The sequence below is a fragment of the Sinocyclocheilus rhinocerous genome, unplaced genomic scaffold, assembly GCF_001515625.1.
Source record: "Sinocyclocheilus rhinocerous isolate Xijiao unplaced genomic scaffold, SAMN03320098_v1.1 scaffold564, whole genome shotgun sequence".
Taxonomy (NCBI): domain Eukaryota; kingdom Metazoa; phylum Chordata; class Actinopteri; order Cypriniformes; family Cyprinidae; genus Sinocyclocheilus; species Sinocyclocheilus rhinocerous.
The window spans coordinates 136,006-147,282 of record NW_015645070.1 but is presented as its reverse complement, the minus strand read 5'-3'; the positions used below and the strand labels follow the sequence as shown (position 1 = coordinate 147,282).

The window sequence follows — 11,277 nt, the reverse complement described above, 5'->3', positions numbered from 1 at the left end:
ATATATATATAGGTGCATTTAAAAAAAAAAAAGAATATCATGGGAAAGTTCTTTATTTTTGTAATTTAATTCAGAAAAGCAAACTTTCTTATATTCTAGGTTCATTGCACACAAACTATATTTCAAGAGTTTTTTTTGTTATAACTCTGATGGTTCCGAATTACAGCCAAGAAAATAAAAAATTCAGTATCTCAAATTAGAATATTCCATTTTGAGCTTGATTAGTTTGATTAATTTTGAGTGTAAATACTGGGTACCTCCTGGGCTAGTTTAGAACATGCAACCACAATTATGGGGAAGACTACTGATTGACAGTTGTCCAGAAGACGATCATCGACACCCTCCACAAGGAGGGTAAGCCACAGAAGGTCATCGCTGAAAGGGCTGGCTGTTCACAGAGTGCTGTATCGAAATATATTCATAGTAGGTTGACGGAAGGAAAAAGTGTGGTAGGAAAAAGTGCACAAGCAACAGGGATGACTGCAGCCTTGGGAAGGTTGTCAGGAAAGGCCGATTCAAGAACTTGGGAGAGCTTCACAAGGAATGGACTGAAGCCGGAGTGAGCGCATCAAGACCCACCACACACAGACGTCTTCAGGAAATGGGCTACAGCTGTCACATTCCTAGAACCAAGCCACTCCCGAAGCAGAAACAACATAAGAAGCATCTCACCTGGGCTAAGGAGAAAAAGAACTGGACCGTTGCTCAGTGGTCCACAGTCCTCTTTTCAGATGAAAGTAAATTTTGCATTTCATTTGGAAATCAAGGTCCCAGAGTCTGGAGGAAAAGTGGAGAGGCACAGAATCCAAGCTACTTGAAGTCCAGTGTGAAGTTTCCACAGTCTGTGATGATTTGGGGTGCCATGTCATCTGCTGGTGTTGGTCCAGGTCCACTGTGCTTTATCAAGTCCAAAATCAATGTAGCCGTCTACAAGGAGATTTTAGAGTACTTCGTGCTTCCTTCTGCTGACAAGCTTTATGGAGAGGCTGATTTCATTTTGCAAAAAGAATAGCACCTGCCCACAGTGCCAAAACTACTTCTAAGTGGTTTGCGGACCATGATATTACTGTGCTTGATTGGCCAGCTAACTCGCCTGACCTGAACCCCATAGAGAATCTATGGGGTATTGTTAAGAGGCCGCTATCAAAGCAACCTTGGCTTCAATAACGCCTCAGCAGTGCCACAGGTGATCGCCTCTATGCCACGCCGCATTGAAGCAGTAATTCGTGCAAAAGCAGCCCCAACCTAGTATTGAGTGCATAATTAAACCTACTTCGGAGATCTTGAATATTTGTGTTTTGTAAATCTTTTTTTGATTGATCTTTGAGAAAATATTCTAATCTTTTGAGATACTGAATTTTTAGTTTTCCTAAGCTGTAAGTCGTAACCATCAGAATTAAAACAAAACAAACAAAAAAACTCTTGAAATATTTCCGTTTGTGTACAATGAATCTAGAATATAAGAAAGTCTGCTTTTTTTTTAATGAAATTACTAAAAATAAAGAACTTTTCCATGATATTCAAATTTTTTTAGATCCACCTGTATATACATATATCTATATCAGTATATACATATATATACAATGTGTGTGTGTGTATATTATATAATGTGTATATTTCAGAAAAATTGTTTTTCTTTTGTTTAGGCTAAAGAACTAGAGGGCCTGATTCTAGAATCTAAGAGTCCAGAAAACAAGGTGTGGTTTCTCTCTTTCTCAGTCCTTTTTTTTTTTCTCACACACTTTCTTGCTCTCATTCACGCGCTTTTCTTTCTCTCTCTCTCTGTAGATAAAGGCATATCTTCAGTGCAGTAAGCTGCGGGCAGCGTATCTCCAGGCTGTGAAGCTTGAGCTTGTGAAGGCGGCTCCATTTGTACAGGATGTGATGCGGGCCGCTGAGAGCTCAGGTGACTCTGTCATGCACGATATCTGCCGCCAGTGGCTCTCGGAGCATCAGGAACGATCGTCACGGCAACGACAAGGCAATAACTGATAACCACTACCAGTTTCTATTGTGAACTCTAATTCCTGTTGGTCACTGAGGTATTCTGCTCTGCTTTGATTGGCTGGAGTGAAATAATATGCCAGGAAATGAATCACCATTGTGCCACTTTAGTTACATCATGTCTATTCACAATCTAGCTCATTATGGGACCAGTCCAACTACCAAACCTCATCCACTGAGAATCTGATGAAATGAGAAAAAGGCCTCTCGATCTACCGGTCCCCATCAGAAAGAAAACTGCTTAACATCACAAAACATTTTACAATTATGGCAACATTCACATCTGTGTTTTTTAGTATTTGACTGAGCTTATTCTCTTACCTCAGGAAAAGGGATTTTTCTTCTAATCACTGTGACTAAATCTCATCCTGATGGAACAAGGTCATATGGTAGTGAAGTTATCTGGAGTCTGCCATTAAATTAATTCTTATCTGAGTTCATGGCAAGTTTGCAATGGTGTCACTATAAATTTAGTGTCACATCAGACCTCAAAAACAAAAGGCAGTTTATTTTGGTCCTCAGTGAGAGATTGCAATCAGATGTGGTTGGACTACAAAATGTATTGTTAAAAGGGAAGGTGTGATTTACAGGCATTATGATGAGGGAGCGCTGAGAACAAATATACGCAGTGTTTTAGATACTGCGAAACTCTAAACTAACAGTTACAATTGTAAAGTAAGGGATTCTGGGTATAACATTGCAATTTTCGAAATATACTGTATCAGTGAAATGTTGCTTACGTGTTTGTTTATAACACAGATTACCCTACAATTAACGCCCTGAAATTATGTGCACTGTTTATGAATGTGTGTGTGAAAGAGGGTGTGTGTATATATTTACAATATGTTAATCAGATTAAACTGTCTCTGACCCTCCTGTAATGTGAACTCTGTGAATGTGTATACATTTTATTGTGTAAAGTTAATCACAGTTTAAAAAGGGAGGTGGTTTACTGCTTTTTAAGGGATATGTTAAAGGGATATTTCACCCAAAAATGAAAATTGTCATGTCATTTACATATCTTCATATTATTCCAAACCTGTATGACTTTAATCTTATTTTATGTTCCACAGACGAAAGTAAGTCATACAGGTGTGGAACGACATGAGGGTGAGTAAATGATGACAGAATTCAAATTTTTAGGTGGCCAATTCCTTTAAGGAACTACGTCTGTTTACAAGGCCTATGCATGTACTAAAATCAATAAGACTGTTAGAGCAATGTTGCCAAAGAAATGGATATACTTGTGTCTGAATCCAATTACAAACAAATGTCTCCTGAAGGGTGATATTAAAGTTATTACATTATAATTAAAAGTTATTAAAGTATAATTATATATAAAAATCTATACAAAACAATACTTCAGTCTAACAATGAATTAATTATCTATTTTTAATTTTTAAAAATAATTTTTAATAATGAACTTACTTGATCTATCAGTTGTCTGTTATTTGCAACATGTCCTTGTGTATTTGTATTTTAGCAGAAAGGAAAATACAAAAATTATACTTTTTTTAACTTTATATATTTAAATATCTCTGGTCATGAATGTACCACAGTAGGTAAAAGCACATCTGTATAAAAGACTTCAAATATGCAGCTTCGTGTGACAATACTAAGATGGGAGTTAAAGCAGCGTTCAAAATACAAACAGAATAAAACAGTGAATTTCAAATTCTTCACAGATTTGTTCTAGAGTCAAAGAAACTCATACTTGCATGTCTTACAAGGGCATGATAGAAGAAAACTGGCAGAAAGAACAAGGTGGGTTGTGCTAGCATGGATTGGAGAAAATGCACACAAATGTATTAAAGGGGTCATATGATGTTGCTAAAAAGAACATTATTTTGTGTATTTGGTGTAATGAAATGTGTTTATGCGGTTTAAGGTTAAAAAAACACATTAATTTCCACATACTGTACATTATTGTTTCTCCTCTATGCCCGTTCTGGAACAGTGTTGTAAATACAACTTAACCACTGATTTCTAGTCGTGTCCTTTTGGAAGGCCAAACTAAGTAGTTCCGCTTTCACAACGAAACACAGCGTCACACACGGAGATTTAGTCTTTGCAACTTTACAGATCTTCTTTATGCACCAAGAGCTTGTAACACTCCAAAGAGAAAGGAAAAATTGAAATCGCATCATATGACCCTTTAAACAAAACCAAGACAGACAAAAGAAGTCTAATTACTGAAAAGGTGGAAAAAAACAGAAGAGAAAAAAAGCAGGTCAAATGAATGTTTCAGTCCCACTCAATCCCTAGTAATTCACAGCTTACATCCCACAGAGTCCGTGCCGTCTCCTCATTACGTCCCTGAGGGGCCACAAAAGCAGGGGCACAATCACTGTGTGGCAGAGACAGAGAGGGAGGTTTAATAACATGCCAGTACCTAAGAAACTGGATGATTTTTAATCGGTTTTAACATACAAAGCTATTATATGAAGACTTGGAATATAGTGAATGTATTCACGTTCACCCCAAAATGAAAATTCTGTCGTAATTTTCTCATCCTCATGTTGTTCCAAACTTGTATGACACTGTGCAACACTAAGAAGATACTTTGAGAAATGTCTCAGTGTTTTTTATTTTGTCCAGACAGTAGATGTCATTGCTAACCAAAGCAGATTATCACGACACATGCGCGTGCTCTCTTCTGAATGTAAACAAGGCCAGCGTTTACATAAAGCGGATGCAAGCGCATGGTCGTGATACTCTCCAAAATGGGGGCACGCCACGGCAGACGGGATAAGGAGGAGAAGAATTGTTGAATAAAGTCGTTATTTTTGCGCACAAAAAGTATTCTTGTAGGTTTGTAAAATTACGGTTGAACCACTGATGTCACATGGACTATTTTACCGATCTCCTTGCTACGTTTCTGGGCCTGGGAACATTTCAGAGTCCCTAATCATGCAGATTTTTGCTACATGCTCTGTGTAGTATTGTACAGTAAGAAAGTTATTTCCCTTAAAGGAAATTAACGTTCTTAGAATTGACAGACAGTTGACCCTGAGAGGTCAAGTAAATACTTACAGCGGATCTAAATATTTATAATTAATTATAACTAGTTATGATTAATTGTGCAATGCATATTCCCCCTTTGAGCTGATTCGCTACAAAGGTCTTACGGTTTAGAACAACATGAGGGTGAGTAATTAATGACAGAATTTAAATTTTTGGGTGAACTATCCCTTTAAACTGCAACCCATTCTAAAGTGTGCTGCACCTGAAATGTTTGCCTGAGATTGACTGGAGCTCCTCAGCGACGGCACAGTAGACAGACGTCTGAGCTCCTTCCTTCGGGGTCTTCAGGAACATGGGGAAGACGGCAAACAGCAGCGACATCGCAGTAGAATGACGCATCAGCTCTGACCTCACCGTTCCCGGGTGCACGGAGTTCACTGTCACGTTTGACCCTGATGAAATACAAGTCAAACTGACATCTTCTGTAAGGCGGGATTCCACTTTTCGTTTTAGATTCTTGTTTGATGTACAGCAGTACTCACCGTGGAGCCTGCGCGCTAGCTCGCGTGTGAAAAGCACGTTAGCCAGCTTGCTCTGGCAGTAGGCAAGGCCGCTGTTGTAGCTGCCGTGACTGTGCAGGTCATGGAATCGAATCCAGCCGAAATTATGTGCCAGTGAAGAAACAACCACGATTCGTGATGGAGCACTACGCTTTAGCAGACCAATGAGGAGGTATGTGAGCAGGAAGTGGCCTGAATGGAAAGTGCAGAAGTGAGTTGTCAAAACTTCTTTGTTATTGTAGTATATTTATGCACTAAATTAGTATTTATTCATATTTTGAATTAAACTTTATTTTTACATTTTCAGTTTTGATCTTTTATGTATGTATATATATATATATATATACACCTCCATGCCACGCTGAATTGAGGCAGTAATTAAAGCAAAAGGAGCCCTTACCAAGTATTGAGTACATGTACAGTATATGAACATACTTTCCAGAAGGCCAACATTTCACTAAAAATGTTTTTTTTATTGAAGTATGAAGTTCTTATGAAGTATTCTAATTTGTTGAGATAGTGAATTGGTGGGTTTTTGTTAAATGTGAGCCAAAATCATCACAATTAAAAGAACCAAAGACTTAAACTACTTCAGTCTGTGTGCACTGAATTTATTTAATACACGAGTTTCACAATTTGAGTTGAATTACTGAAATAAATGAACTTTTGAACACCTGTATATATTTCTAATAAGCTTTATTTTTATTTCAGCTTTAGTTTCAGTAATTAATCTTAATTTTTATTAAGAATAATTTAATTGTTTTAGTTAACATTAACAATGGAAATTTTTTAACTTCTAAACTTATTATTTCTCCTGACATGTTAATTATGCCATGCGTAAAACGCAAGTAAACTCCAAGTGTAATCTAATTTCATCTTTATTTCAATAAACAAAAACTTTTTTGTTTCTTAATCATTTTAGTTTTTACAGTAACAACACTGTATAACATCTATTTTAGGTTAAGACATGAGTAAAACGATAATGTACAGAAGATATGTAAACTTTTTTTTAAGATTTACTTTTTATGGTGGTTTTGCCTTTATTAGGACATGACAGTATTTTAGACAAGATGCAAAGTGAGAGAGAGAGGGGGGATGGGACTCGAACTTGGGATGCCCGAAGCGCAACGGCGCTATATGTTAGCACACTGCCCGCGAGGCTATTGATGCCGAGATGTAAATCTTTGTTTTTATCATATCTCCTGATTTTCTTAATACCATGCAAAAAATGTGCCAATTAACGAACAGAGATATTACTATGATGTGTCCTGAAATCATTCCTGACAGGCCTGTTTTTTTGACAGTAAGAAAAGCACCTGCTTGTGAAAAAATTCAGGTTTGCAAACATGTATATTAATATACAGGTTTGCAAACATGTATATTAATATAAATACAAGTATTAGTCGCACTTACCCAGATGACTGACCCCAATATGCATCTCAAAGCCATCGACTGTCTTCATATAAGGACACATCATGATTCCGGCATTATTGACCAGTATGTGCAGGTGATCAACTTCTGAATGAAGAAACAAAACTCGCATATCTGGGACTTCTGTATCTTGGTTGTTGCATTGCATTGGATATCATAAGGCAATACCTCGCAGGAATCTCTGAGCGAAGGCTCGGATGGAGCAGGTGTCGGCCAGGTCCAGCTCCCTCACCTCCACTTTAGCTCCACCCACTCGTGTACGGATCTCTGTCGCCGCCTCTTCGCCCTTCTCTACATCACGACACGCCAGAATCACACGTGCACCTGTCAGCAAACAGAACTGAAGTGTTAATGTGTATTTAAACTGAATTATTCAAATAGTTTCATTAGGCATTTTTAAAGATGTAAGGTATATAATAAAGACGTCGAAGAGTCAGACCTCGAGAGGCCAAATCCAAAGCCGTTTCCTTCCCGATTCCCGAGTTTGCTCCTGTGATCAAGGCAACTTTTCCATCTAACCGTGCTGTGGATCGACACACTCCTCCTGCTGCATATTTTCTACACAAACATTAAAATATATTATAAAGATCATCACAAAAAGGCTAAAAACAGGCGAAAATACTACATTTATTCATGGCTGTCTGATTGGTCAGTTGAGGCAGTCAGGGTTGAAATATCTGAAGCAGGATCTAACTAACAGCTCATCCAGGCAACTGTTCTGTCATTCCATGTTCTCTACAGTTCTCTCTCTCTTTCTATATATATTGAGAACTGTACTATGCGTGCCGTGTACTATAAATAACTGTATAACTGTACTATGTTTGTTGTGTGTGTATATACAGTACAGTTATATAATCGTAGTATAATCATAGAAAAAAAAATTTTTTTTTGTATTCAGTTTGATTTTTTTTTTTCAGAACAGGCAGTCCTACCTAATATTAAGCTATATCAATGGTCTGCTCATCTAAGATACATTTCTGATTGGGTTGTTCTCGATAACTCCTCTACTTGGTTGGACCTTGAACAGACGTTGTCAAAACTTCCCCTTGTGGATCTGTTGTTTCTCAAAAAAATTAAATCCTTATTGGATAATTGTGATAACCCTGTAACTGTAAATGCACTTAAGGCATGGAGGGCTGTTTGTCGTTTCGAAGGTAGAACTAAACTAACCTCTGCTCTTACACCAATTGTGAATAACCCAGACTTCTCTCCAAGCAGATTTGATGGGAGGTTTAAATTTTGGGCGAATCAAGGTATTAACCGGCTTATGGATGTGTTTGATGAAGAAGGCCTAATGTCCTTTGAGGATCTGAGACAGAAATATAAATTATTAAAACAGGACTTTTTTCATTTTTTACAGATCAGAAATTATATTTTGAAGGATACCTCGCTATGTACTAATTGTGGTTATCCATTTAATTTGAGTATCTAATTTTTCTTTTCCTTCTTAGTGGCCTAGGATACGTCTGCTTATTCTTATTTTGCCGACTCACCCATTTTTTATATATATATATATTTTTATGTATTTATTATTATTATTATTTATTTTTTATTATGATTATGGTTTATATTCATGTGTGTTTTGTTTAAGTTGAAGAATGTTCAATAAATATATATATAAAAAAAATAAAAAAAAAGAACAGGCAGTCCTAAATCATATAGTCCTATTATAATTATATGCATTCAGCCAACACTTCTAGCTGTTAAGTACGGAGCCCGGGAAGTCACCTGTAGGAGAAAAAAAAACAATCCGTGGCGACGGTTTAAGGGATCCATCCCACGCAGAAAGCTTTCACCAAACACTGGAGCCAATGACGCAGCGCCGTAACGCAGATGGGCGGGGCGACTCCGCCCAGGCTGCCATTCTATTGGTCGCTTTCTAGAGCAGCTCCTGTCAAGTGGAGGCGGGTCCACCACGGGACAACCATCAACATAGTGGCGAGCGCATTTTACACTCGCAGTAAATAAAATCGTGTTAAATGTATAATGTGTTACCTGTTGTTTAAAGGTCGTGTTTGGTTCGATTAACAGTTGTGACTATTTAACCGGATTGTAATGTAATTCATACTGCTCTGGGCTGTACGCTTCAGTGGCTGCAATGCTTTCTTTACATCCATAGACTGGGATTTCAGTCGTAGTCTCTCACCTCATAATGTTTTTCATCCCTTCTGCACATTATGCTCTTGTGAATGTATGAATCTTGCCTGACTGACTGAATGTATGCATGCAGTCTTTTTTAAATGAATGGGGCTGAATAGCATGAATCTTTCTCGACAAAAAAGACAGAATTGCTTACCTGATTTGAGGAGAAAACAACCTTAAAATCAGCGCGACCACCCCTAAACCTGACGCAATAACCACGAGCATAAGCATCATGAAACTGCCTGCTTTACTCCTGTCTGTCTCTGTCGGTGTGAATGTGTTCAGCCTCCCACTCACATCTAAAAGCTGTGATCCCAGGGAATGATGGGATTGTAGTTTGCATGCTCTGGACAACAAAATAGTATGGATCTTCATGTCATATGGATGTCATTCTTGTTGAACATTTATTTTATTTTAAAATTATTATGTTAGTTACATTTACTACTATATTTTTGTAATATTTGTATTAAATATATATATATATTTTTTTTACATGTCTCTTGTGTGTGTGTGATTTAAAAAATGGCTATTAAGTGTCTTGAAAATGAAATTAAATATTTTTTTCCAGGAACTAAAATCGTAAAAACGAATATGAACGTCTATTATTTATTTATTTGGGTTAAGCCATAATATAATCTTTATCTGTCGTTTATGCAAGTTAATTACAGATAATATTATGTGATCGCGTTTTCCTCTGTCACTCAGTTGAAGTGTAGACTGGCCGATCATATTTCCAAAACCTGTTTACTTGGGTTTATTGGAAAATGTAAACTACAGATCCCACAATGTATTTATGACGCAAGCTGTCCATATGTTTGCCCTCTTGAACAGTCCCACACGTTTGTTAAATTTTGCAATATGAGGTATCTTAAAGTATAAGTAATAAACATAAATATTATTATATAACTGCGTTGTAGGTGTTTATATATTTTTAAATAAAGTCTTGGGTCTTTTTTTCCCCTCTTTTTGTTTTCAGGCAAAAACAAAGCCACCTATAATCACGAGGTCCGACAAGGAAGCTTCTGCTGCTGTCCCGAGGATCTCGTTATTGCTTGAAAAGCCGATTATTCTCACTATTTACAGACAACAACAAACGCCAAATTGCTTTTCTTTTATTATCTTCTCATTGACTTCGAGAACTATCGTTTTTTTGCTTAAGGCTTCGATATAGTCGCTCCAATATGTCTACTGAGGAGTTTGAAAAGCTGCATGAGATGTACAGATCTCTATATGAAGAAGTGAAGTTGATGCCTGAACGAGCGCAGAGGTGCCAGGGAGGTAAATAAACTCTTTATATCTATAACTCAATCATGACAGCAGGATTTGACGTTTCAGATGTTTATATTGTTCGCCTTGTGGACTCACAGAGAGTATTCAGACAGTTGAGTGCATATACTGATATATAAGAGTGTAGGACAGAAACACGGATTTGATTTTTTTTTTTAAGCATAAGTTTTTTCTTTTCAAACTTTTCACTCAAAATTATTATTATTATTATTATTATTATTATTATTGTGCCTTAAAAGGCTACAGATTCAACATTATGAACCAGTGTCAGTGTAATCTGCATTTTGTTATTATGGTATTAGTGATTTTTTTTTTTTTTTAATACTAACACATTAATGAGATTAATTTACTTTTTTTGTGTTGTCCAGAGGAAAGGAAGAGGATTGTCAGGGACTTTGATGAGTGCGTTTCAGAGGCTGAAGAAGTGGTAAGTTAGTTGTCGGTCTGGATTGACACTACTAGCTGAAAGTATAGGTTGAAAGTTTGGACACAATCTTAAAATTATGATTATTAGGCTTAGAAAAGTCAAGTGGAAATTTCTATAGTAATTTGTAAGCTTCTGAAATCCTCTCTCTCTCTCTCTCTCTGTATATATTAAATAACATTTGATTTGCCAGCTGTCATTAGCTTTAAGCAGTTGTTAAAGGCACAATATGTACGTTTTTTTTAAATTAAAATATCCAAAAACCACTAGAACAATGTTATATATTTTGCTGACTTGTGTACTTACATTATCCCAAATGTTTCGAAGAATGTTAAAGGGGTCATATGATGCGATTTCATTTTTTCCTTTCTCTTTGGAGTGTTACAAGCTCTTGGTGCATAAAGAAGATCTGTAAAGTTGCAAAGACTAAAGTCTCAAATCCAAAGAGATATTCTTTATAAAAGT

The 11,277-nt window shown here is 36.8% G+C and overlaps 3 protein-coding genes across 4 annotated transcripts in view; 2 read left to right on the top strand and 1 right to left on the bottom strand.

The window, feature by feature from the left end:
* Positions 1-3,008, top strand: part of LOC107705383 (zinc finger FYVE domain-containing protein 26-like) — a 28,550-nt gene extending 25,542 nt beyond the window's left edge. The window contains exons 39-40 of the mRNA XM_016508647.1: positions 1,647-1,697; positions 1,789-3,008. Coding sequence (XP_016364133.1) covers positions 1,647-1,697; positions 1,789-1,992 — 255 coding nt within the window. The 3' untranslated portion in view covers positions 1,993-3,008. The remainder of the gene's footprint in view (positions 1-1,646; positions 1,698-1,788) is intronic.
* A 1,139-nt stretch (positions 3,009-4,147) lies between these two features.
* On the bottom strand, positions 4,148-9,404 carry LOC107705384 (retinol dehydrogenase 11-like). The gene is made up of 7 exons (XM_016508648.1): positions 9,256-9,404; positions 7,399-7,517; positions 7,128-7,283; positions 6,942-7,046; positions 5,511-5,720; positions 5,231-5,420; positions 4,148-4,351 (listed from the first exon to the last, which is right to left on the bottom strand). Exons 1-7 carry the CDS (start codon positions 9,333-9,335, stop codon positions 4,249-4,251), a joined length of 963 nt encoding a protein of 320 aa, XP_016364134.1. The 5' UTR covers positions 9,336-9,404; the 3' UTR covers positions 4,148-4,248.
* The window catches only part of LOC107705385 (vesicle transport through interaction with t-SNAREs homolog 1B-like), a 17,295-nt gene continuing 11,644 nt past the window's right edge, over positions 5,627-11,277 (top strand). Inside the window, exons 1-3 of one of the 2 annotated variants that reach the window (XM_016508650.1) lie at positions 5,627-5,700; positions 10,078-10,379; positions 10,757-10,815. In XM_016508650.1, coding sequence (XP_016364136.1) covers positions 10,283-10,379; positions 10,757-10,815 — 156 coding nt within the window. In that variant the 5' untranslated portion in view covers positions 5,627-5,700; positions 10,078-10,282. Of the gene's footprint in view, positions 5,701-9,901; positions 9,965-10,077; positions 10,380-10,756; positions 10,816-11,277 lie in introns of those variants that run through there. The other variant, XM_016508651.1, reaches the window with a different exon arrangement.

Bases quoted from the DNA above. Each gene is read 5' to 3' on its own strand.
- LOC107705384 (XM_016508648.1), bottom strand. From the start codon at position 9,335: ATGATGCTTATGCTCGTGGTTATTGCGTCAGGTTTAGGGGTGGTCGCG. The intron at 7,284-7,398 runs GTCTGACTCTTC...GTTTGCTGACAG, and splicing joins TTTGGATTTGGCCTCTCGAG to GTGCACGTGTGATTCTGGCG. The intron at 4,352-5,230 runs GTGCAGCACACT...TCTGCCACACAG, and splicing joins ATCTCAGGCAAACATTTCAG to TGATTGTGCCCCTGCTTTTG.